Genomic DNA, 26,962 nt, shown 5'->3' with positions numbered 1-26,962 from the left:
TTTGCCCATGGCAGCTTTTAACCTTCAGAGAGCTGCTAAAGAGTCACAAAAATCCAGCAAATCTAAAATATCATAATATTTAGCATCCAGTGGGTCTTTGCTATTACACAGGGATCGTTTATCTCTTCATCTTTTTTTTATTGCTCTGAAACCTGTTAAAAAGCACTGCCTTTGGCCCATAGTATGCCTAAGCTTGATTTCAGAACCACCAGCATAATTTAGACTCACCTGGGATAATCTATAAAAAATGCAAACTCCTTGGCCCTCCCTCAGACCTACTGAAGGAAAATATTCAAGTGGGGGAGTGCAACAGAAAGCCTACAAATTTGAATTTTCAACTAGCTCTCCAGATAATTTTTATGAATACTGGAATTTGTGAACCAAATTTGCTCTATTGAGTAAACTCACTATCTTTTTCCTTCCACTGAGAAGATCAAGGAAAAAACAATTTTGGTTAACCTCTTTTTCATGATAGGAATAATGGGGTTCCCTCATCTATTCTTCTTTCCATTCTACTCACCAAACTTGGAACTAGAGACTTACTTTCCAAAAATAATTCATAACCCCATTTTAACTCCATTCCCTTTTGCCTCTTTCATAATATTCCTCTTTCAATAATCTCCTTCTTCACTGTATCCTATACCTTGGAAAAGGTATGGCTGTCCCATTTGGAAAACAAATGAAAAGGGTTTTCATTTGATACCATTCCTCCTTAAGCTTCTATCCTATTTTCCATTCCTTTTCCCCACTCCCCTGAATGGCCTATTTTATATAATGAGCAGAATACACCTCCACCTCCAAGGTCATGCTATAAATCCATTCTTAAACCCCTATAATCTGACTTTTTTCATTCACTGTTCTACTAAAGGATCACAAATGCCTACCTAGCATTTACTATTCCTTGCCCTTTTCAATCCTCATTCTCACTGACCTATCATTCTTAAAACTCTACAAACCAATGGTTCCCAAACTTGTCCACACACTGGAATCAGTTGGAAAGCTCCAAAAATGCTGATGCCTGGCTTACACACCAAGAGTTCATGATTTAATCTGTCTGGAGTGTGACCTGAAATTTGAAAATTTTAGAAGATTCCCAAATGATTCTAATATGCAGATATATTGGAAAACCATGGCTGCAAACACTTTATCTTTATGACATTAGTATCCTTAGTCCTTTTCCTACTTGAACTACTTCTTTTCCTCTTTACTAACTCCTTTTCCTCACAAAATCACCACCCCAAACTACGAATATTAACCAAAGAGAAGTCTTCAACTCATTACTATAATTAATATAATTCAAGTCATGAAAGTAGAAGAGATGTCTCAGGGAGGATGGTGGTGATGACAACAATAATAATGATACCTAATATCAACAAATCTAATACCCTGCTTATTATAAGATGTATCATTATTTTATGTAGCAAGAAAAGAGGAAAAACACCTAAGATGAGAAGGAGTCTAATAGAAGAAGCCTACATAAAGTAGGGACCCCAAAAGACTAAGCTCTCTTAAACTAAAGGTAAATAAAATATAAATCCTCAAGTTAGAAATAAATTTCAATGAAATGTGCATCTCTCCAGGCCCTGGCAGAAGGCAGAAAAACATCACCTAAAGACGATAAATCAGAAATTGGTACACATGGAGCTTTCCAATCTGAATTCTTACCACCTGAGTGGTCCCAAAAACCTCTAACAGAGAATTCTATTTTAAGTTGCCTCAGGTTGAAAATGTCCCAGGTGAATGGAGGCACAACACAAAGCATCTCTGAAAGAACCAGAATTCAAGCCACTGATAAAGGAATTCTAAGAAGCCATCACTTGCAAGATGCATCCTGATTTGAGAAATGTTAACATATGGAAAAAATCTAACTTGTATTAAGACTGATAAAATACAATAATAACAGGGCACATTTATGTGACACTTACTATGCTGTCTAAGCATATTACACATATTAACTCATTTAATCTTCACAGTGCAGTAGTTACCATTCACCCCATTATATACACAAGGAACTAAAGCCCAGAGAGGTTTTTGCCCAAGGACATGCAGCTATTAGGTGTGCAGTAGCGACTGGACTCAGGCAGATATGGCTCCATAGTCCATGCCCTTAGCTACTGAGCTATGAACATAACTTGTGGAGAACATCAACATATAAGGGGTAGGCAGATAAAAAGAACACAGATATAAAGGAATTCATGAAAGCTGCCAGAGAAAAAAGACATATTACCCACACGGGCACAATTCAGAAATGATGGCAGATTTCTTATTGGAAATAATGAAAAGCAGAAGACAATGGAACAGCACCTTTAAAAGATTGAAGGAAAAAAAATGCCAACACAGAATTCTACATGCACTGAAAAGATGAAGGGAAAATAAATAAATTTCCAACAAATAAAAGTTAAAAATACTCTTCATCAGGAGACCCACACCACAAAAAAAGACGAAAACAACTTCGTCAAGATAAGGAAAATGGATGAAACTCAGATTTAAGGAAATGAAAAGCACAGAAAAAACAAAGTTGTGGGTAAATATGAAAGACTGTTTTCCTAATTTCTTTAAAAGATGACTATTTAAATAAATTTATAACACTGTATTGTGAGATTTAATAAAGTATATGTATTTAAAATACATCACAACAATACACACAGAATGGGAGGTGGTATTTGGTTGGCCAGAAAGTTCGTTTGGGTTTTTCCATAACATCTTACAGAAAAACCCAAATGAACATTCTGGCCAACCCAATAAATGGAACAATACTGTTAGAAAGTAATTAATCATGTGATTAACAATATAAACCTTAAGAAGACTGTGAAAAGAAAGCATATTATTATCTCTAAAATAGCCACTGAATACTAATAGGAAGAGGTTTAGTTTAAAAGCCAATGAAAGAATTTAAACGGAATTCAAGAAATATTTCATTAATCCAAAAGAATACAGTAAAAGAAAAGCAGAGGAAGAAAAAAATAGATGGAACAAATGAGAAAAAAAAGTAAAATGGCAGACTTAAATCCAACCATATAAATAATTATAGTAAGTGTAAATGGATTAAACAATCCAAATTAAAAGGCAAAAATTATTAATTAGACTTCAGACTGTATAAAACAGCAAGACACAACTAAATGCTGTCTACAAAGATCCACCTTAAGTATAATGAAATAGAAGATTAAAAGTAAAAAGATAAAAAAGATATTCTCTGGAAATGGGGTATGCACAAGAAAACTAATGTGGCTACATTAGTATCAAATAAAGTAGACTTCAAGATGAGCGTTTACCAGAGATAAAGAGGAACATTTCATAAAAATAAAAAGGTCAATTGACCAGGAAGACATAACAATTCTAAACAGGTGATTAGAGCTTCAAAATATATGAAGCAAAAAACAAAATACAGAAATGAACAAATTCACAATCACAGCTGGAGATTTTAACACTCCTCTCCCACTAATTGATAGAATAACTAGACAAAACAAAAAAATCAGTAATGATGTGAAAGATTTGAATAACATTGTCAACCTGACCTAAATGATATTCATTGAACATTAACCACAAAAACTACAAAATACACATTCTTTCTAAAAGCACAATGGAACAATCACAAAGACAGATCACATGCTGGTCCATAAAATAAGTCTGAAAAAATTTTAAGACTGATATCTTACAGAGTAAATTCTCTAACCAAAACAAAATTACACTAGAAACCAATGCCATTAAGTTATTAAGAAGATTCCCTACTGTTTAGAAATTAAGCAACACACTACAAGTATCCACAGGTAAAAGAAAAGGAAATTAGAAATTATTTTGAATTGTTTGACAATGAAAACATAACATCAGAATTTGCAGGATTCTAAGCAATGACTAGAGATAAATCTATAGCCATAACTACATACATTAAAAAACAAGAAATGTTTATCATCAATTACCTAAGTTTCTACCTTCAGAAGATAGAAAAAGAAGAGCAAATAAAACCTGAAATAGGGCTTCCCTGGTGGCACAGTGGTTAAGAATCCACCTGTCAAGGCAGGGGACACAGGTTCAAGCCCTGGTTTGGGAAGATCCCACATGCCACGGAGCAACTAAGCCCATGTGCCACAACTACTGAGCCTGCGCTGTACAGCCCACGAGCCACAGCTACTGAGCCTGCATGCCACAACTACTAAAGCCCATGTGCCTAGAGCTGCTGCTCTACAACAAGATAAGCCACTGCAATGAGAAGCCCACACACCGCAATGAAGAGTAGCCCCCGCTCACCGCAACTAGAGAAAGAGAGAAAGCCTGCACGCAGGAACGAAGACCCAATGCAGCCAAAAATAAAATAAATAAATTGATTTTAAAAAACCCTGAAATAAATAGTAACAGTATGACCAGAAAACAATGAAATAAGAAAAACATAAAATAGCGAAATTTTAAAGGGCCAGAAGTTGATCCTTTGAAAAAATTAACAAAATTGAAAAATCCCTAGCAAGAAAAATGAGGAATAAAAGACAGAAAAAACAAATTGCTAACATTAGGAATTCAGAGGGAACACTGCTACATCCTATATCCTATCTGAAAATGTAATAAGGCAATACTATGAACAAAGTTCATGTATATATTCTACAAATCAGGTGAAATGAACAAATTCTTGTAAAACTCAACAAAACTGAAACAAGATGAAATGAAAGCTCTGAATAGAATTAGTCCTCAGAAACTTTCTCCCCACCCACAGTGGCTGAGGGCAGGGCAGTGGGGAGGGGGGGAAGCACTACTCCAGCTCTAGGCTTCCTTGGTAAACTCCACCAAATACAAACTTTAAACCAAAGCTAATAATCTTTCACAAAATAGAAGAGGAGAGAAGTACTTCCAAACGCATTTTATGAGGCCAAGATAGTTCTCAAAAAACACCTGAAAAAGACATTACCGGAAAAAAAACTTAGAAACCAATATTCTTCATAAATATTGATCTAAAACTCCTTAATAAAATACTGGCAAATTGAACCCAGCAACATATTAATAGTAAGTATACTATTATTTATTGTAATTAAAATATCATGACCAAGGAGAATTTATCTCAGGAATGCAAGTTTGGTCTAAGATCAGAAAATCAATCAATGTATTATAAATTACCACATTAATAGAATAAAGGAGAAAAACCACATGATCATTTCAATAAATGAAAAAAAAGAAGCATTTGAAGAAGTTCAACACCCATTCAGGATAAAAGCTCCTCAGCAAACAAAGCAACAGAAAGGAATTTCTTCAACCTGATAGAGGGCATCAATAAAAACCTACAGCTATCATCTTTCTTTTTCTTTTTTGAATTTTTGAGTTTCGTTTTATTTATTTTTTTATACAGCAGTTCTTATTACTCATCCACTTTATACACATCAGTGTATACATGTCAATCCCAATCTCCCACTTCATCCAACCACCATCCCCACCCCCTGCCGCTTTCCCCACTTGCTGTCCATACGCTTGTTCTCTACATCTGTCTCCCACTTTCTGCCCTGCAAACCGGTTCATCTATACCATTCTTTTAGGTTCCAAAATATGCGTTAATATACGATATCTTTTTTTCTCTTTCTGACTTACTTCACTCTGTATGACAGTCTCTACATCCATCCCCATCTCTACAAATGACCCAATTTCATTCCTTTCTATGGCTGAGTAATATTCCATTGTATATATGTACACTACTTCTTTATCCATTCGTCTGTCGATGGGCATTTAGGTTGCTCCCATGACCTGGCTATTGTAACTAGTGCTGCAATGAACACTGGGATGCCTGTATCTTTTTGAATTATGGCTTTTCTGGGTATATGCACAGTACTGGGAATGCTGAGCTCATATGGTAATTCTATTTGTAGTTTTTTAAGGACCCTCCATACTGTTCTCCATAGTGGCTGTATCAATTTGCATTCCCACCAACAGTGCAAGAGGGTTCCTTTTTCTCCAAACCCTCTCCAGCATTTGTTGTTTGTAGATTTTCTGATGATGCCCATTCTAACTGGTGTGAGACAATACCTCATTGTAGTTTTGATTTGCATTTTTCTAACAATTAATGATGTTGAGCAGCTTTTCATGTGCTTCTTGGCCATCTGTATGTCTTCTTTGGAGAAATGTCTATTTAGGTCTTCTGCCCATTTTTGGATTGGGTTGTTTTATTTTATATTGAGCTGCATGAGCTGTTTATATATTTTGGAGATTAATCCTTTGTCCATTGATTCGTTTGCAAATATTTTCTCCCATTTTGAGGGTTGTCTTTTCGTCTTCTTTATGCTTTCCTTTGCTGTGCAAAACGCTTTAAGTTTCATTAGGTTCCATTTGTTTATTTTTGTTTTTATTTCCATTACTCTAGGAGGTGGATCAAAAAAGATCTTGCTGTGATTTATGTCAGAGTGTTCTTCCTATGTTTTCCTCTAAGAGTTTTACACTGTCTGGTCTTCCATTTAGGTCTCTAATCCATTTTGAGTTTATTTCTCTGTATGGTGTTAGGGAGTGTTCTAATTTCATTCTTTTACATGTGGCTGTCCAGTTTTCCCAGCACCACTTATTGAAGAGACTGTCTTTTCTCCATTGTATATCCTTCTCTCCTTTGTCATAGATTAGTTGACCATAGGTGCATGAGTTTATCTCTGGGCTTTCTATCCTGTTCAATTGATCTATATTTCTGTTTTTGTATCAGCACCATATTGTCTTGATTACTGTAGCTTTCTAGTATAGTCTTAAGTCAGGGAGTCTAATTCCTCCAGCTCCGGTTTTTTCCCTCAGACTGCTTTGCCTATTTGGGGTCTTTTGTGTCTCCATACAAATTTTAAGATTTTTTGTTCTAGTTCCATAAAATATGGCATTGTTAATTTGATAGGGATTGCATTGAATCTGTAGATTGCTTTGGGTAGTATAGTCATTTTCACAATATTGATTCTTCCAATCCAAGAACATGGTATATCTCACCATCTGTTGGTATCATCTTTAATTTCTCTCAACAGTGTCTTATAGTTTTCTGCATACAGGTCTTTTGATCCCTAGGTAGGTTTATTCCAAGGTATTTTATTCTTTTTGTTGCAATGGTAAATGGGAGTGTTTTCTTAACTTCTCTTTCAGATTTTTCATCATTAGTGTATAGGAATGCAAGAGATTTCTGTGCATTAACCTTCTATTCTGCTACTTCACCAAATTCACTGATTAGCTCTAGTAGTTTCTGGTAGCATCTTTAGGATTCTCTATGTATAGAATTATGTCATCTGCAAACAGTGACAGTTTTATTTCTTCTTTTCCAATTTGTATTCCTTTTATTTCTTGTACTTCTCTGATTGCCATGGCTAGGACATCCAAAACTATGTTGAATAATAGTGGTAAGAGTGGACATCCTGGTCTTTTTCCTGATCTTAGAGGAAATGCTTTCAGTTTTTCACCAGTGAGAATGATGTTTGCTGTGGGTTTGTCATATATGGACTTTACTGTGCTCAGGTAGGTTCCCTCTCTGCCCACTTTCTAGAGAGTTTTTATCATAAATGGGTGTTGAATTCTGTCAGAAGCTTTTTCTGCATCTATTGAAGTCATCATATGGTTTTTCTTTTTCAATTTGTTAACATGGTGTATCACATTGATTGATTTGCATATATTGAGGAATCCTTGCATCCCTGGGATAAATCCCACTTGATCATGGTGTATGATCCTTTTAATGTGTTGTTGGATTCTGTTTGCTAGTATTTTGTTGAGGATTTTTGCATCTATATTCATCAGTGATATTGGTCTGTAATTTTCTTTTTTTGTAGTATCTTTGGTTTTGGTATCAGGGTAATGTTGGCCTCATAGAATGAGTTTGGAAGTGTTCTTTCCTCTGCAATTTTTTGGAAGAGTTTGAGAAGAATGGGTGTTAGCTTTTCTCTAAATGTTTGATAGAATTCACCTGTGAAGCCATCTGGTCCTGGACTTTTGTTTGTTGGAAGATTTTTAATCACAGTTTCAATTTCATTACTTGTGATTGGTCTGTTCATATTTTCTATTTCTTCCTGGTTCAGTCTTGGAAGGTTATACCTTTCTAAGAATTTGTCCATTTCTTCCCAGTTGTCCATTTTACTGGCATAGAGTTGCTTGTCGTAGTCTCTTAGGATGCTTTGTATATCTGCAGTGTCCATTGTAACTTCTCCTTTTTCATTTCTAATATTATTGATTTGAGTCCTCTCCCTCTTTTACTTGATGAGTCTGCTTAATGGTTTATCAATTTTGTTTATCTTCTAAAAGAACCAGCTTTTAGTTTTATTGATCTTTGCTATTATTTTCTTTGTTTCTATTTCATTTATTTCTGCTCTGATTTTTATGATTTCCTTCCTTTTGCTAACTTTGGGTTTTGTTTGGTCTTCTTTCTCTAGTTCCTTTAGGTGTAAGGTTAGATTGTTTATTTGAGATTTTTCTTCTTTCTTGAGGTAGGCTTGTATATCTATACATTTCCCTCTTAGAACTGCTTTTGCCGAATCCCATAGGGTTTGGATCATCGTGTTTTCATTGTCATTTTTCTCTAGGCATGTTTTAATTTCCTTTTTGATTTCTTCAGTGATCACTCGGTTATTTAGTAAAGTATTGTTTAGCCTCCATGGGTTTGTGTTTTTTACGTTTTTTTCCCTGTAACTGAATTCTAATCTCATAGCACTGTGGTCAGAAAAGATGCTTGATATGATTTCAGTTTTCTTAAATTTACTGAGGCTTGATTTGTGACCCAAGATGTGATCTATTCTGGAGAAGGTTCCTTATGCACTTGAGAAGAAAGTGTAATCTGCTGTTTTCGGATGGAATGTCCTATAAATATCAATTAAATCTATCTGGTCTATTGTGTCCTTTAACGCTTCTGTTTCCTTATTAATTTTCTGTTTGGATGATCTGTCCATTGGTATAACTGAGGTGTTAAAGTCCCCCAGTATTATTGTGTTACTGTCAATTTCCTCTTTTATAGCTGTTAGCAGTTGCCTTATGTATTGAGGTGCTCCTATGTTGGGTGCATATATATTTATAATTGTTATATCTTCTTCTTGGATTGATCCCTTGATCATTATGTAGTGTTCTTGTCTCTTGTAACATATTTTATTTTAAAGTCTATTTTATCTGCTATGAGTATTGCTACTCCAGCTTTCTTTTGATTTCCATTTGCATTGAATATCATTTTCCATCCCCTCACTTTCAGTCTGTATGTGTCCTTAGGTCTGAAGTGGGTCTCTTGTAGACACCATATATATGGGTCTTGTTTTGTATCCATTCAGCAAACCTGTGTCTTTTGGTTGGAGTCTTTAATCCATTCACGTTTAAGGTAATTATTGATATGTATGTTCCTATTACCATTTTCTTAATTGTTTTGGGTTTGTTTTTGTAGGTCCTTCTCTTGTGTTTCCCATTTAGAGAAGTTCCTTTAGCATTTGTTGTAGAGCTGGTTTGGTGGTGCTGAATTCTCTTAGCTTTTGCTTGTCTGTAAAGCTTTTGATTTCTCCATCGAATCTGAATGAGATAATCTTGGTTGTAGGTTGTAGGTTGGTTGTAAAGTAATCTTGGTTGTAGGTTCTTCCCTTTCATCACTTTAAGTATATCATGCCACTCCCTTCTGGCTTGTAGAGTTTCCGCTGAGAAATCAGCTGTTAATCTTATGGGAGTTCCCTTGTATGTTATTTGTCATTTTTCCCTTGCTGCTTTCAATAATTTTCTTTGTCTTTAATTTTTTCCAATTTGATTACTATGTGTCTCGGCATGCTTTTACTTGGGTTTGTCCTGTATGGGACTCTCTGTGCTTCCTGGATTTGGGTGGCTATTTCCTTTCCCATGTTAGGGAACTTTTCGACTATAATCTCTTCAAATATTTTCTCAGGTCCTTTCTCTCTCTCTTCTCCTTCTGGGACCCCTATATTGCGAATGTTATTGCCTTTAATGTTGTCCCAGAGGTCTGTTAGGCTGTCTTCATTTCTTTTCATTCTTTTTTCTTTATTCTGTTGCGCAGTGGTGAATTCCACCATTCTGTCTTCCAGGTCACTTATCCTTTCTTTTGCCTCAGTTATTCTGCTATTGATTCCTTCTAGTGTACTTCTCAATTCAGTTACTGTATTCTTCATCTCTGTTTGTTTGTTCTTTAATTCTTCTAGATCTTTGTTAAACACTTCTTGCATCTTCTTGATCTTTGCCTCCATTCTTTTTCCGAGGTCCTGGATCACCTTCACTATCATTATTCTGAATTCTTTTTCTGGAAGGTTGTCTATCTGCACTTCATTTAGTTGTTTTTCTGGGGTTTTATCTTGTTCCTTTATCTGGTACACAGCCCTCTGCCTTTTCATCTTGTCTATCTTTCTGTGAATGTGCTTTTTGTTCCACAGGCTGCAGGACTGTAGTTCTTCTTGCTTCTGCTGTCTGCTCCTGTGGACGAGGCTGTCTAAGAGGCTTCTGCAAGTTTCCTGATGGGAGGGACTGGTGGTGGGTTGATCTGGCTGCTGCTCAGGTGGGCAGAGTTCAGTAAAACTTTAATCCACTTGTCTGCTGATGGGTGGGGCTGGGTCCCCTCCCTGTTGGTTGTTTGGCCTGAGGCCACCCCAACCCGGAGCCTACCCAGGCTCTTTGGTGGGGCTAACGGCAGACTCTGGGAGGGCTCACACCAAGGAGTACTGCCCAGAACTTCTGCTGCCAGTGTCCTTGTCCTCACGGTGAGACAGAGCCACCTCCCGCCTCTGCAGGAGACCCTCCAACACTAGCAGGTAGCTCTGGTTCAGTCTCTATGGGGTCACTGTTCCTTCCCCTGGGTACCGATGCCCACACTACTTTGTGTGTGCCCTCCAAGACTGCAGTCTCTGTTTCCCCCAGTCCTGTCAAAGTCCTTCAATCAAATCTCACCAGCCTTTGAAGTCTGATTCTCCAGGAAGTCCTCCCCCTGTTGCCAGACCCCCAGGTTCGGAAGCCTGACGTGGGGCTCAGAACCTTCACTCCAGTTGGTGGACTTCTGTGGAATAAGTGTTCTCCAGTTTGTGAGTCACCCACCAGCAGTTATGGGATTTGATTTTATTGTGATTGCACCCCTCCTACCATCTCATTGTGGCTTCTCCTTTGTCTTTGGATGTGGGGTATCTTTTTTGGTGAGTTCCAGTGTTTTCCTGTTGATGATTGTTCAGCAGTTAGTTGTGATTCTGGTGTTCTCACAAGAGGGAGTAAGAGCACATCTTTCTACTCCACGAACTTGAACCAATAGCTATCATCTTTCTTAATGAAGAAATATTTAATGTTAATGTCACTAGATGTGACATTTCCCTTTTATTGTACAGCTTGGTAAAGAGAATAAATATCATTAAATAAGAAAAAAAAAATCTGGATGAAGACCAGCATGTCTGCTTTCATCTTTTCTGTTCAACACTGTACTGGTAGTACTAGCCAGTTCAATAAGAAGACAAGAAAATGAAATGAAAAGAATAGATTGGAAAGAAAGAAATGAAGCTGTTTTACTTGCAGACAATATAATCATGTGCATACAAGGTACCAAGAAAGCTACTAAATAACTACTTAAAAACAAATTTGGAAAAATTATGAATACAAGTTTAATATACAAAAATCAATAGTATATGTACTATGTGCTAACTGTAAACAATTTGAAACTAAACACACAAAAAAATTCCATTTACAATATCATCAAAGAAAACTAAAACACTTAAGATAAATCTAACAAATGAATTACAAGACCTATAAACTGAAAACTATATAATATTACTCCAAGAAATTAAAGAAAATCTAAATAAATGTAGAAACATACCATGCTCAGGGTTAGAAGACTCAATGTTGTCAGGATCTCGATTCACCCAAAACTGATCTATACTGATAGTTCGATACTATCCTAATGAAAATACCAACATGCTTTTCTACACAAATTGGTAAGTTGAATATAAAATTTATACAGAAATGTAAAAGAACCTAGAATAGTCAAAACAATCTTAAGAAAGAACAAAGTTGGAGGACTCTCACTTTCTGATATTAACCCTTCTATACAGCTTCAATCATCAAGACAGTATGGTTCTACTTTAAGGATTAAACTATTCATGGAACACAACACAGTGTCCAGAGATAGACCCATACACATATGCTTAATTGATTTTTGTCTAATGTATCAATTCAATTCAATAGGGAAAGGGAAGTCTTTTAAACAAAGTGCTAGAACAATTAGATAAACTATTATAATGTGTGTTTTCCAACACCGCCAAGCAATTAAGTCAATTCTGACAGTATCTACCTGGAGAGAGCATCAGATCCCATAGGTTAAGGGCTTAGTCCCGAAAGACTGCACCCAATTCAGATGCCAATCAGAAGTTCAGGCTATTACATGTGCTTCTGGGCTGACTGGCTATAAATGTGAGGTTCGCATGACCCCCTCCTCAGGTTCAGTTAAAAGCGTACCTCATTGTATCACACTTCACAGATATTGCATCTTTTACAAATTGAAAGTTTGTGGCAACCCTGCATCAAGCAAGTCTATCAGGACCATTTTTCCAAGTGAGCATTTACTCACTCTGTGTCTCTGTGTCACATTTTGGTAATCCTTGCAATATTTCAAACTTTTTCATTATTATCATATTTGTTATTGTGATCTGTGATCACTGATCTTTCATGTTACTATTGCAAAAAGATTACGACTTGCTGAAGGCTCAGCTGATGGTTAACACTTTTTAGCAATAAAGTATATTTTAATTAAGGTATGCACTTTTTTCTTTTTAGACATAATGCTATTGCACACTTAATAGACTAAAGTATAATGGAAACGTAACTCTCATGTGCACTTGGAAACAAAAAAGTTTATGCAACTGCTTTATTGTGATATCCCCTTCACTGCAGTGGTCTGGAACCAAACCCACAATATCTGAGGTTGCCTGTATTTCACTAGAGCAGCTCACAGAACTCAGAGAAATGTTTACTTACGTTTACCAGTTTATTATAAAGGGTATTATAAAGGATACAGATGAACGGCCAGATGAAGAGGTAAATACAAGGTTCAGAAGGGCCCTGAGCACAGGAGCTTCTGTCCCCATGGAACTAGAGTACACAACCCACCCAGCATGTGTGTCTGTTTTACAACCCAGAAGCTCATCGAATCTTGTTGTTCAAGAATTTTCATAGAGCTTAATCTGCAGCCCACCCCACTTCCCCTTCCCAGAGGTCAGTAGGAGAGGCTGAAAGTTCTAACCCTCTAAATACTCGGCCTTGCTGGTGACCAGTCCCATCCTGAGGCTATCTAGGGGTCCTACCCCAAGTCACCTCACTAGCATGAACTAGCAGGTGTGCTCAAAAAGAGGCTCCTTATGAATGACAAAGGACAATCCTATCACTCAGGAAATTCCAAGGGTTTTAGGAGCTTTGTGTCAGGACCCAAGGACAAAGAATAAATATATTTCCTATTATGACACAATATGAAAAAATATAAACCTTGATCATTATTATCTCACTTCATACAAAAAAATTAATTCCAGATATACAAGCCAGACCTGTAAATTTTAAAGGTAAAAATATACACGAGAATATCTTTACAACCTTGGGGTAGACAAAGGCAAAGATTTCTTAGAGAGGGCAGAAAAAGCACTAAGCATTAAGAAAAAAAAAATTGGGGGGGGCGGATAAATTGGATTTCACGAAAATTTAAAACTTCAGCTCATCACAAGGCAAGCCACAGACTGGGAGAAATATTCCCAATACATGTATCTGACAATGGACTCATAACCAGAATATATTAAAACTCTTGCAACTCAATTACAAGAAGAAAAATGAGCCAAAAACAAAAGAGTGAAAGACTTGAACATACACTTCATGAAAGAAGATACAGCAATATCTAACATGCACATGAACAGGGGCTTAACATCACTGACCATCAGGGAAGCACAAATTAAAACCATCAGAAGATATCATTTTATACCCACAAGTGAACAGAATGACCACACCAAACACTGACAAAGATGTGAACAACTGGAACTCTTATGAACACTTGTACAAGTATTTATAGCAGCATTATTCATAATGGCCAAAAACTGGAGACTACCTAAATGTCTATCAACAGAAGAATAGCTAAAACAATATTGGGTTATATTCATGCAAAGGAATACTACTCAGCAATAAAAAGGACTCAGCTACTGATACATGCAACAAGGATGACTTCAAAAGCATTAGACTAAGAAAAAGAAACCAGATACAAAAGGCTATATACTATAAGGTTCCCTTTATATGAAGTATAGGAACATGTAAAACTCATTTTGGTGATAGAAATCACAACAATCATGGCCTATGGGTGTGGGACTGACTACAAGAGAGCCCAAGGAAACTTTCTAGGGGAATAGAAATGTCCTCTATCTTGATTGGGGTACGGTTACACAGTCATATATGTTTATCAAAAATCACTGAACTCCACATATAAGATCTGTGAATCCTATTATAAGTTTAACTCAGTAAATTAAAAGAAAGAGGGAAAAAAACTTTAAAAAAGATTCCAGTTCAAGATGGCAGACCTATCACAAGTATTTATCATCTCCCCACAAAATAGTAACTGGGAAGGGACAGGAGAAGAGCTTCTGGAACATTGGTATTCTATTTATCTTGTCCTGAATGAGTATAAAGGTGTTTTCACTTTGGGATAATCCATCTATCTGGACACTTATGATCTGTACCTTCTTCTACATATGTGTTATATTCAATTTTTTTAATCAGCCAATGAACCAGGTACCCTCCACAATCCACTGCTATATAGAGCATCTATCCAGCTACTATATTTTCAACAAAGGATGTTAAATTTACCAAATGCTGGTCTGCTTTCTAAAGCAAAACAAAAACAAAACACTCCTTAATTAATAGCTCAGATGATTAGCACTGGTCACGGTATGATCCGAAAATGTCAGCTTTCAGCTCTTATTAAAATGTGCAGATGACAAAAGCAGCTTTACAAAAGACTGTACGGCAAACATGCAGTCCAATATCCTAATATCCTAGAGGATGCTCTAGGTATCCTCTAAGTATCCCAATAAAATAAGTAATGGGGGGCTTCCCTGGTGGCGCAGTTGTTGGAGAGTCCGCCTGCCGATGCAGGGGACACGGGTTCGTGCCCCGGTCCGGGAAGATCCCACGTGCCGCGGAGCGGCTGGGCCCGTGAGCCATGGCCGCTGAGCCTGCGCGTCCGGAGCCTGTGCTCCACAACGGGGGAGGCCACAACAGTGAGAGGCCCGCGTACCGCAAAAAAAAAAAAAAGTAATGGGGCTTCCCTGGTGGCGCAGTGGTTGAGGGTCCGCCTGCCGATGCAGGGGACACGGGTTCGTGCCCCGGTCCGGGAAGATCCCACATGCCGCGGAGCAGCTGGGCCCGTGAGCCATGGCCGTTGAGCCTGCGTGTCCGGAGCCTGTGCTCCCCAACGGGGGAGGCCGCAACAGTGAGAGGCCCACATACCGCAAAAAAAAAAAAAAAAAAAGTAATGGATTCATTTTCTCGCCCCTGATATTCATTCTGATATTTTGTAGTATGTTTGCTAAAAATGTATCTTCAGCATTTTTCAGAATAAACTGTGACTTTTATACGATTTATGTGCCAGCAAGTCAAACTGCCACATCTCCAGTAGGTCCTCTGCCAAACTACCAAATTCCCTAAAATTTTTTTTTTTTTTTTTTTGCGGTACGCGGGCCTCTCAGTGTTGGGGCCTCTCCCATTGCAGAGCACAGGCTCCGGACGCGCAGGCTCAGTGGCCATGGCTCACGGGCCCAGCCACTCTGCGGCATGTGGGATCTTCCCGGACTGGGGCACGAACCCGCGTCCCCTGCATCGGCAGGTGGACTCTCAACCACTGCGCCACCAGGGAAGCCCCCTAAATATTTTTTAAGCTGAGCATTTAATAAATGTTGAGAAAAATAATGAATTAAATCAGACGATTGAAGTGTTGAGAGCCTGGTTAAACTCAGAAATCAAAAATGTATGATGCCAGAAATTAACACAAGTATTCTACATTCTCCAACAGTACTCAGCAGTAGATACAAAAGGCTGGGTTATGGTGGGACATTGAGAATACAGAATTGGCATCCTGCCTCCTCTTCCCTTCCCCAACACCCCACAAAATAAAAAAATAATATACTTCTGGTTCCTTCAGACTTTTGATCTTCTCACCTCTGGTCTCAAAAAGTTTTCTTTGTTTATAAAAGCAGGTACTAAATCTAAGTGTGAGCTTCAGGTGCAGTCTTTCTGTAGCCTAATTATTCGAACTGTCAGGTTTAATCTCATTCTGTGGGAAACTCCCTTTGTCCCTCTCCTGACGGCAGGTACACACTTGCTCTCTCTCTTCCAGGCTCAGGGGCTCATTTGCAGATGCTTTTGTCACCTGTTGGAATCTGAGATCTAAAAGGATCCCTGAGATTTAAAAAGGACAGAAAAGAGAGAACTTGCTCACCCCTTGCTGGGCACGGGCTATGGGGATTCTATATCTCTGAGCTAGGAACACCAACCCTTGGCCTGGACTTCTGTGTCTCTTCTCATTGACTTGGATCTCTAAGTGTCTGATCACTGTGGAAAGTGGAAGTACTTCCATCTTCTTGTGGCCATCCATAAAGACTTAGGAGGAATTCTGAATCATTTCCTGTTGAGAATTCTAACACTAACGTAGGACGGGGGAAATTAATATTGTCAATGAGAAAATGTTGCCTGCCATATCAGTAAACAAGGATGTTGCAGCCATCAAGCCATCACATTACCGCCTCCCTGACAGTTAGCCCTGAGGGAACTCAGGATAGAAACAGGATGCCCCCCATCTAGCAGTCAGCTGCTGCAGCCACCCCTGATGGTGCACCCTGAGGAAACTCAGGATGAGAAAGCACAGGATACTGGCCCCAGATAACCGAGGGCCCCAGATATCAAAGGAAGGATTTCAACAGGCCCAAACTCTTGCATCCTCCCATACATAGACAAGCGCTAAATTCCTTAATTTGAGATATATGATTTTCTTAAATTAAGAGTAATCTTTTGATGTTCTGACTACCTGCCTTTGCTGCAAAAACTCTTATATACCCTGGCCCCTCCCTTACCTCTTCGAAGCAGTCCCTTAGAGTTAACTGAGAGACTGCATCCTGGGATGAAGTCCTCAGTTTTGTCCGCCAAATAAAACATAATTCTCAACTTACAGGTTGCATAATTTTTTCAGCTGACAATATTAAAATCAAAATTCTCTTTCTGGTGTTTCCAAATTTCCACTGACTCTAACTTTAATTATAAACTGAATAAAGATTGTTTTAGAATTTCCTTAAAGAAAAAAACAAAAAAATCCTAGCTTAATCCACAGAAATAAAGGTCAAGATCACAAAGGAACTGGAATAGATGGGATCAGGAGTATAACTGAAATAACCAACTATGGGATCTGAGTGTGAAAGAGGAAGAAATGCAGCCAAGAGACTTAAATGTGCTGAGAAAATAGGAGGATTCTGGGACCAAAGATCAAAGAGCACATTTATCAGAACTCAAGCAGCAGAAAAAAGACAAGATGTTACCATGAAAAAAGAAGAGTTTCAGAGTTCAAGACATATTATATCTACTTACTTTCACAACTGGAAATGAATATAGGAATATCTATGATTAGAACTGCCAGCCTATGGCATGGTGCCTGACCCAGAGTAAAACATGAATAAATAAGGCGTAATTGTTATAAGTCAGTGGAGAAAATCCAAAGTACTTATAATATTTACCTAGAACATAATTAACTATAAATTCACAGTTACTAAGAAAAAATAAAATTTATTCCTATAAATAACATAGAGCTCATCTGATATTTTTAGATTATCCAGTCAACTGTTCTTTTCCTTAAGGACAAATTCAAGTTGATTGGACAGATACTATGTAAATAAATATGTAGCCATATGTACTCGGAGTAAAATAAAATTTCATTTTGTTCTGAAGCAATCTTAATCATAAGCACTGTGGTTTATAGAATTTTTTCTACATCTAAGGAATTTCTACACTGCCCTTATAACTCAGTATTGGCCACAATGAAATTAACCATAAATCTAAAAGCGGCAGATTACTTATAAAATAAATTTCCTTGCCTTGATGTAGACTCAAGAGTCTGAACAGAAAAACAGAATAATATAAAATAAGACATTAGATTTTAGTACTAATAAGCAACGGGAAAGATTCAATCATGTGACAGTGAAAGTTGGTCTTGGCGCCACACACCTCATTATAAATTCAGTATATCGACTGGGTTGTTTTGCAAAACATCTCAAACCTGACTGCAAATTTTAACGGCTCTCCAATCAGAAAATATTAACCACAGTGTGCCGATAATAAAATGATGCTTAATGCAATTTTCTTACCTGCCTCAACAGTTTCTCAATGGCTGACATTACCATAAGGCCTCTCCAAACAATGGGTGCAGTCTCTTCAATCAGGAAGCCCATGGACATACTGCAATGGGAAACCAAAAATACAACTAATTTATATAAGTTAATATTATTCTGAAAAGTAACATAAAGTAAAAAAGATATGCTCACCAAGCAATACCATAATTCAAAAGAGGCCGCATTAAGTTACCTGAAATAAGAAAAAAACATCTTTTAGAAGAGTAAGTCATTATACATAAACATATTGCCTGTTTTCTTATCAAAGAGTGTCAAATTAAAAATATAAATAAGCTACTCATATTGCTAGTCTTTCACTTCCAACTAATTCACCTCAATTTGCAACAGTTTAAACATTATACCAAGCATACAACTAATACACCTAATGGATGCAACATCTAAAAATAGATGGGATATAGTTTTATTAAGAAACACTTCATCTACTATTTTCAAATGTTCTAAAAAAATAACCTCAGTAAGTAATTTTGTCCACCAGCTTTATTCATATATATTGATAAATAAATTATATACATATGCTTATCTAGTATGTGCATACAATGTATATTTGCAAACACACACACACAGTTATTTCTTTTCTTTACTTGAAATTTTGGAAAAATATATAAGAATCCAAAAAAAGTAACAAACTCTATTTCGTATCTCAACATAATAAAAGTCAAATGTGAAAAACCCACAACAAGCATCATACTCAATAGTAAAAGACTGAACATTTTTCCTCTAAGATCAGGAACAAGATAAGGATGCCCACTTTTGCCACTTTTATTCAACATAATACTGAAAGTTATAGCCAGAGCAATGAGGCAAGAAAAAGAAATAAACAGCATCCAAATTGGAAAGGGAGAAGTAAAGTTTTCTCTTCTCACAGATGTTATGATCTTATAAATAAAACCCTGAAGGTTCCATAAAAAACTACTGGAGCTAATAAATAAATCTGGTAAAGTAGAGGATACAAAGTCAAAATACTTCATTTCTATACACTAACAATGAACAATCTGAAAAGGAAATTATGAAAATCCCATTTATAACAACATCAAAAAGAATAAATACTTTGGAATTTACTTAATCAAGGAGGTAAAAGACTTGCAAAATGAAAACTACAAAACATTGCTGAAAGAAATTAAAGAAGACATAAACAAATGAAAACATATGCATGTTCATTAACTGGAAGACTTAATATTAAGATGTCAATACTACCCAAAGCCACCTACAGATTCAATGCAATCCCTATCAAAATGCTGATAATATTTCTTGCAGAAATAAAAAATCCATCCTAAAATTCATATGGTATCTCAAAGGATCCCAAATATGCAAATCAATCTTGAAAGAGATGAACACAGCTTGAGGACTCATACTTCCTTATTTCAAAGCTTACTACAAAGCTACAGCAATCAAAACAATGTGGTACTGGCATAAAGGTAGACATATAGGCCAATGAAACAGAATAGAGAGCCCAGAAATAAACCCTCACACACACAGTCAAACGATTTTTTCACAGAGAGGCCAAGATCATTCACTGGGGGAAAAGCTGGGAAAACTGTATATCCACATGCAAAAGAATGAAGTTGGACCCTTACTTAACACCACAGACAAAAAATTAACTCAAAATGGATCAAAGGCCTAAATGTAAGAGCTAAAACTATAAAGCTCTTAGAAGAAAACACAGGGCAAGAGCTTCATGTCATTGGATTTGGCAAGGATTTGTTGGATACACACCAAAGACATAGGCAACAAAAGCAACAGTAGACAAATTAGAGTTCATGAAAGGTTTTAAACGTTGTGCATCAGGAGATAATATCAACAGAGTGAAAAGGCAACCCAAAGAATGGGAGAAAATATTTGTAAATCATATATCTTATAGAGATTAATACCCAGAATAGAATATAGAGAGAACTCTTAAAACTCAACAACAACAAAATTCAAAAATGGGCAAAGGAAGTGAATAGACATTTCTCCAAGGAAGATATACAAATGGCCAATAAACACATGAAAAAATGTTCAACATCAATGATCATTAGGGAAATGTGAATCAAAATGAGAGGCCACCTCACACTATTAGGATGGCTGCCATAAAAAAAAAAAACCACAGGAAATAACAACAGTTGGCAAGAATAGAGACAAATGGCAACCCTTGTGCACTGTCCATGGGAATGTAAAATGGAAATGTTATGGAAAATAATATGAGTTCCTCAAAAAATTAAAAATAGAATTACCATACAATCCAGCAATTCCACTTCTTGGTGGAACTGAAAGCAGGGATGAAAAAAGGATTGAAGGGTATCAGTGTCTTGAAGAGATATTTGTACACTCATGTTCACAGCAGCATTATTCACAATACCTAAGATGTGGAAACAACCCAAGTGTCCTTTAATGAATGAATGGATAAGCTAAACGTGGTATAGATATGCAATGGAATATTATTCAGCCTTAAAAAGGAAGAAAATTCTGACATATGCTACAACATGGATGAACCACGAGAACACTGCTAAGTAAAATAAGTCAGACACAAAAAGAGAAATACTGTATGATCCCCTTATATGAGATACTGAAAGTAGTCAAAATGATAGAGACAGAAAGTAGGATGGTGGTTGCCAGAGGCAGGGGAAAGTAGCAATGGAGAGCTACTGTTTAATGGATAGGGTGTTTTGGTTTTACAAGATGAAAAGAAGTATGGAGGTAGATAGTGGTGATGGCTGCACAACATTATGAATGTATTTAATACCACTGAATTGTACACTTAAAAATGGTTAAGAAGGTAAATTTATTTACTTATTATTTTTTTATTGCGGTATGTGGGCCTCTCACTGTTGTGGCCTCTCCCGTTGCGGAGCACAGGCTCTGGACGCGCAGGCTCAGCGGCCATGGCTCATGGGACCAGCCGCTCCGCGGCATGTGGGATCTTCCCAGAACGGGGCACAAACCCGTGTCCCCTCCATCGGCAGGTGGACTCTTAACCACTGTGCCACCAGGGAAGCCCAGAAGGTAAATTTTATGTTATGTTTTTTACCACAGTAAAAGAAAAAAAAAACTCTACTTTGTATTGAGACAGTAAATTGTATTAATCTCAAAAGAGAAAACCAATGTACTGCTTATGCTCAATACAAAACAAAGAAAATACACTCCATGTAGCAAAAGGTTATTATAAAATATAGTTTCTTTTATCAGACTATCTGTGTAGCCACGTCCCCAGTCATTCTTGCTACCATATCCTAGTTCTTCACCATAACAAAGTACACTAGAAGCCCTCTTACCTTACGTAACTTGGACTAGTATTAGGCTAAAGGTTTATGGCAAAATCATAAAAATCTAGCAGAATTACATATTCAGGTTTTATCATATGTTCTTTAGGTTCTCTCTCCTCTTTAAAGAAACTGAAATTTAAAATTATGATAAAGCATACAGGCATGGTGTATATAAGAAGTCCATTACTGAACTCTATTCACTGGATTCCCTACAGACAAAAAAAGCTATGGCCCTTCATTAAAAGATTGGTGAATAAGTATGCATTTTTATGTTCCAAGCTAAAATAAAATGTTTAAGAATATATATACTTTTTAATGGTTTCCCTCTTTAACTTCTGACTAAACTAACAAGCTCAACTCCCCCATAGATAATTTTTTTTTTTCCTGCGGTACGCGGGCCTCTTGCCGTTGTGGTCTCTCCCATCGCGGAGCACAGGCTCCAGACGCGCAGGCTGAGCGGCCATGGCTCATGGGCCCAGCCGCTCTGTGGCATGTGGGATCTTCCCAGACTGGGGCACGAACCCATGTCCCCTGCATTGGCAGGCGGATTCCCAACCACTGCGCGCACCAGGGAAGCCCCCCGATAGATAATTTGATACCAATATTCTTTTCCATGTAACTAACTGTCAATTCTTTCCAAAGCATCCAAGTTAAATTTACAGAGAAATAACTTTCCTCCATTGTGCTCTGCACAATTTTCTACTTTCCATCTTCTCCAATAACAAATGCATACCAATTAAAAAGTCAAGTAGTACTATAAAAATTATTACCAAATGTCAATAATCCCCCAGCACTGTCGCATTTCTTACTCCCCAGAGCCAACAACTATTAGTTGATTTTTTTAACTTCTTATGAATTAATCTTAGGCTTACAGAAAGTTGCAAGTATAGCCAGAGTCCTCATATACCCTTCACCTAGCTTTCCCTAATGTTAATATTTTATATAACCATAGTACAATTATCACAACCAGGAAATTAATGTTGATACAATACAATTAGCTAATCTACCAAACCAAGAGTTTGACAATTTTTAGTTATCTCATGACATATTAAAGTATTTAGCTCTTTTTCACAAACAAGGGCACGCTTTTCATGCACCCATCTTCCCAAATGCAATATCACTATTTTTATTAGATATCATGTAAATGTTATTAATAGCTGAGCAATATAGCACACAATATTATTTTTCCTTTCTCTCCCTGAACTGATAAGAAGATCTTTGTGCATGTGTGTATGTGTTTCCTTCATTTTCTATGTACTTATTAGCAATTTGTTCCTGTTTTCCAGTTGTGCAAATATCAAATACATTAATCAAATGCACTAGGCATTTGAGTTCATCATCTTGAACAAGGCTCTGCTGTTCTGTCCCTTTATAATGTCTTTTGAATAACAGAAGTTTTTACTTTTTATGTAATCAAATTAATCAGTTTTTTCCGTTATGGTCTATCCTTATTGGGTCTTGTTTAAGAAAGCCTTTACTAATACAGTCATTCAGATCGCATCTTATATTGTCGTCTAAACCTTCATAGTTTTGCATTTTACATCTAAGTCCTTAAACCATCTTAAATTAATTTGTGTGTGTAATGTGAGGATCCACTACTTTATTTCCACGTGGATAATAAATTGGCCTACCATCAATAGTCTGTAATGCTAGCCTTGTCATAAATCAGGTTTCCATATATATATGTCTGTTTCTGGACTATCTATTCGGTTCTACTAGTTTATCTGTCTATCCTTGAGCCAATACCAAATAGGGGGTATATACTGCAGTTTTATAATAAGTCCCCTTATATGGCAGCACAAGTCCCCTGTGTTTTCTCTCTCTTCAATAGTGTCTTACCTTTTCACAGGCCCTTTGCTAACCTTTATAATTTGTAAATTCAACTTGGTCATCACTTTCGACAAGTGGACTTCTGACTGGATTTGCAAGACTATTAGGAGGAACTAAGATTTTTACAAAATTTAGTCTTCCTATCCACGAACATCATTTGTTTTCCAATTATTGACATTTTGAAAATCTTTCAATAAAATTTTAGAATTCTTTTCCTCTTGAAAATTGTACATTTTCTTTGTTAGGTTTTTTCCGAGGTACCCTGTATTTCTTAAACTATTTGTATCTTTTTTTTATGATCTATATGAAGTTTATTATAAAATTAACATAAATATCAATCTATATTAAAATCTATAGTTGATATAAAATGTGATATCATCCAGTATACACTCACCAAGGATTTGGCAAAAAAAATTATCAATGTTGATAAATAATAATAGCAACAATCAAGTCTGTCCTGATTCCTTCTAAATTCTTCTTCCACTTTTTAAACCCAAGGATATTCTTCAAAGTTTACACCATATTACTCTTTGTCCATATTGGTATACACCAAAATTCCAATTCGTGAGAGTATTGATTCACACACTCATTAGACAAAAATTTACTTTATGACTCCTAGGTGCTACAGACTGGGATAGGCCCTGGTAAAACATCAGTGAATGTCAGAGATATGGTCTGATGGAGCTTAAACTCCAGCAGACAGGAGAGACAGTGGTCAAGTTTTAAAAAGGCTTATTCTGTCTGCACAGCCTATGAACGAAAATTTTTTTAACACTTTATTGGAGTATAATTGCTTTACATTGTTGTGTTAGTCTATGCTGTATAACAAAGTGAATCACCTATACATATACATATATCTCCATATCCAATCCCTCCTGTGTCTCCCTCCCACACTCCCTATCCCACCCCTCTAGGTGGTCAGAAAGCCCTGAGCTATGCAGCTGCTTCCCACTAGCTATCTATTTTACATTTGGTAGTGTATATATATCAATGATACTCTCTCACTTGGTCCTAGCTTACCCTTCCCCAACCCCATTTCCTCAAGTCCATTCTCTACATCTGCGTCTTTATTCCTGTCCTGCCCCTTGGTTCATCAGAACCATTTTTTTTTCTTTAGATTCCATATATATGTGTTAGCATACGGTATTTGTTGTTCTGACTTGCTTCACTCTGTACGACAAACTCTAGGTCCATCCACCTCACTACAAATAACTCAATTTCGTTTCCTTTTATGGCAGAGTAATATTCCATTGTGCATATGTGACACATCTTCTTTATACATTCATCTGTCAATGGACACTTAGGTTGATTCCATGTCCTGGCTATTGTAAATAGTGCTGCAATGAACACTGTGGCACATGACTCTTTGAATTGTGGTTTTCTCAAGGTATATGCCCAGTAGTGGGATTGCTGGGTCATAGGGTAGTTCTATTTTTAGTTTTTTAAGGAACCTCCATACTGTTCTCCATAATGGCTGTATGAATTTACATTCCCACCAACGGTGCAAGAGGGTTCCCTTTTTGCAACACACTCTCCAGCTTTATTGTTTGTAAATTTTTGATGATAGCCATTCTGACTGGTGTGAGATAATACCTCATTGTTGTTTTGATTTGCGTTTCTCTAATGATTAGTGATGCTGAGCATCCTTTCATGTATTTGTTGGCAATTTGTATATCTTCTTTGAAGAAATGTCTATTTAGGTCTTCTGCCCATTATTTGATTGGGTTGTTTGTTTTTTTCATATTCAGCTGCATGACCTGCATGAATATATTGGAGAGTAATCCTTTGTCAGTTGTTTTGTTTGCAAATATTTTCTCCCATTCTGAGGGCTGTCTTTTCATCTTGTTTGTAGTCTCCTTTGCTGTGCAAAAGCTTTTAAGTTTCATTAGGTCCTATTTATTTATTTGTTTTTATTTCCATTTCTCTAGGAGATGGGTCAAAAAGGGTCTTGCTGTGATATATGTCATACAGTGTACTGCCACTGATTTCCTCTAAGACTTGTATAGTGTCTGGCCTTACATTTAGCCCTTTAATCCATTTGAGTTTATTTTTGTGTATGGTGTTAGGGAGCGTTCTAATTTCATTCTTTTACATGTAGCTGTCCAGTTTTCCCGGCACCACTTATTGAAAAGGCTGTCTTTACTCCATTGTATATTCTTGCCTCCTTTATCAAAGATAAGGTGACCATAGATGTGTGGATTTATCTCTGGGATTTCTATCCTCTTCCATTGATCTATCTTTCTGTTTCAGGGCCAATAACATACTGTCTTGATTACTGTCCCTTTGTAGTATAGTCTTAACTCCAGGAGCCTGATTCCTCCAGCTCTGTTTTATGTTCTCAAGATTGCTTTGGCAATTTGGAGTCTTTTGTGTTTCCATACAAATTGTGAAATTTTTTGTTCTAGTTCTGTGAAAAATGCCATTGGTAGTTTGATAGGGATTGCATTGAATCTGTAGATTGCTTTGGGTAGAACAGTCATTTTTACAACGTTGATTCTGCCAATCTAAGGACATGGTACACCTCTCCACCTCTTTGTATCATCTTTAATTTCTTTCAAAGTGTCCTACAGGTTTCTCCATACAGGTCTTTTGTCTCCTTAGGTAGGTTTAGTGCTAGGTATTTTATTCTTTTTGTTGCAATGGTAAATGGGAGTGTTTCTTTAATTTCTCTTTCAGATTTTTCATCATTAGTGTATAGGAATGCAAGAGATTTCTGTGCCTTAATTTTGTATCCTGCTATTTTACCAAATTCAATGATTACCTCTAGTAGTTTTCTGGTGGCATCTTTAGGATTCTCTATGTATAGTATCATGTCACCTGCAGACAGTGACAGCTTTACTTCTTCTTTTCCAATTTGGATTCCTTCTATTTCTTTTTCATCTCTGATTGCTGTGGCTAAAACTTCCAAAACTAGGTTGAATAATAGTGGTGAGAGTGGGCAACCTTCTCTTGTTCCTGATCTTAGTGGAAATGATTTCACTTTTTCACCACTAAGAATGATGTTGGCTGTGGGTTTGTCATATATGGCCTTTATTATGTTAAGTTCCCTCTATGCCTACTTTCTGTACGATTTTTGTCATAAATGGGTGTTGAATTTTGTCACAAGCTTTTTCTGCATCTATTGAGATGATCATATGGTTTTTATCCTTCAATTTGTTAATATGGTGTATCACACTGATTGATTTCCATATATTGAAGAATCCTTGCATTCCTGGGATAAACCCCACTTGATCATGGTGTATGATTCTTTTAATGTGCTGTTGGATTCTGTTTGCTAGTATTTTGTTAAGGATTTTTGCATCTATGTTCATCAGTGATATTGGCCTGTAGTTTTTTTTGTTTGTGACATCTTTGTCTGGTTTTGGTATCAGGGTGATGGTGGCCTCGTAGGATGAGTTTGGGAGTGTTCCTCCCTCTGCTATATTTTGGAGGAGTTTGAGAAGGATAGGTGTTAGCGCTTCTCTAAATGTTTGATAGAATTTGCCAGTGAAGCCGTCTGGTCCTGGGCTTTTGTTTGTTGGAAGATTTTAAATCAGAGTTTCAGTT

At 36.8% G+C, this 26,962-nt stretch overlaps 1 protein-coding gene across 1 annotated transcript in view; it reads right to left on the bottom strand.

The window, feature by feature from the left end:
• NUBPL (NUBP iron-sulfur cluster assembly factor, mitochondrial) overlaps positions 1–26,962 on the bottom strand; it is a gene marked incomplete at its 3' end in the record, with an annotated part of 245,246 nt that overhangs the window by 125,246 nt on the left and 93,038 nt on the right. The window contains exons 5-6 of the mRNA XM_079699925.1: positions 18,480–18,519; positions 18,303–18,393 (exon numbers count right to left, since the gene is read on the bottom strand). Coding sequence (XP_079556051.1) covers positions 18,303–18,393; positions 18,480–18,519 — 131 coding nt within the window. The remainder of the gene's footprint in view (positions 1–18,302; positions 18,394–18,479; positions 18,520–26,962) is intronic.

The sequence above is a fragment of the Hyperoodon ampullatus genome (genome assembly GCF_949752795.1).
Source record: "Hyperoodon ampullatus genome assembly, chromosome: 3".
NCBI lineage: Eukaryota > Metazoa > Chordata > Mammalia > Artiodactyla > Ziphiidae > Hyperoodon > Hyperoodon ampullatus.
This window is presented reverse-complemented; position numbering and strand designations above follow the sequence as displayed.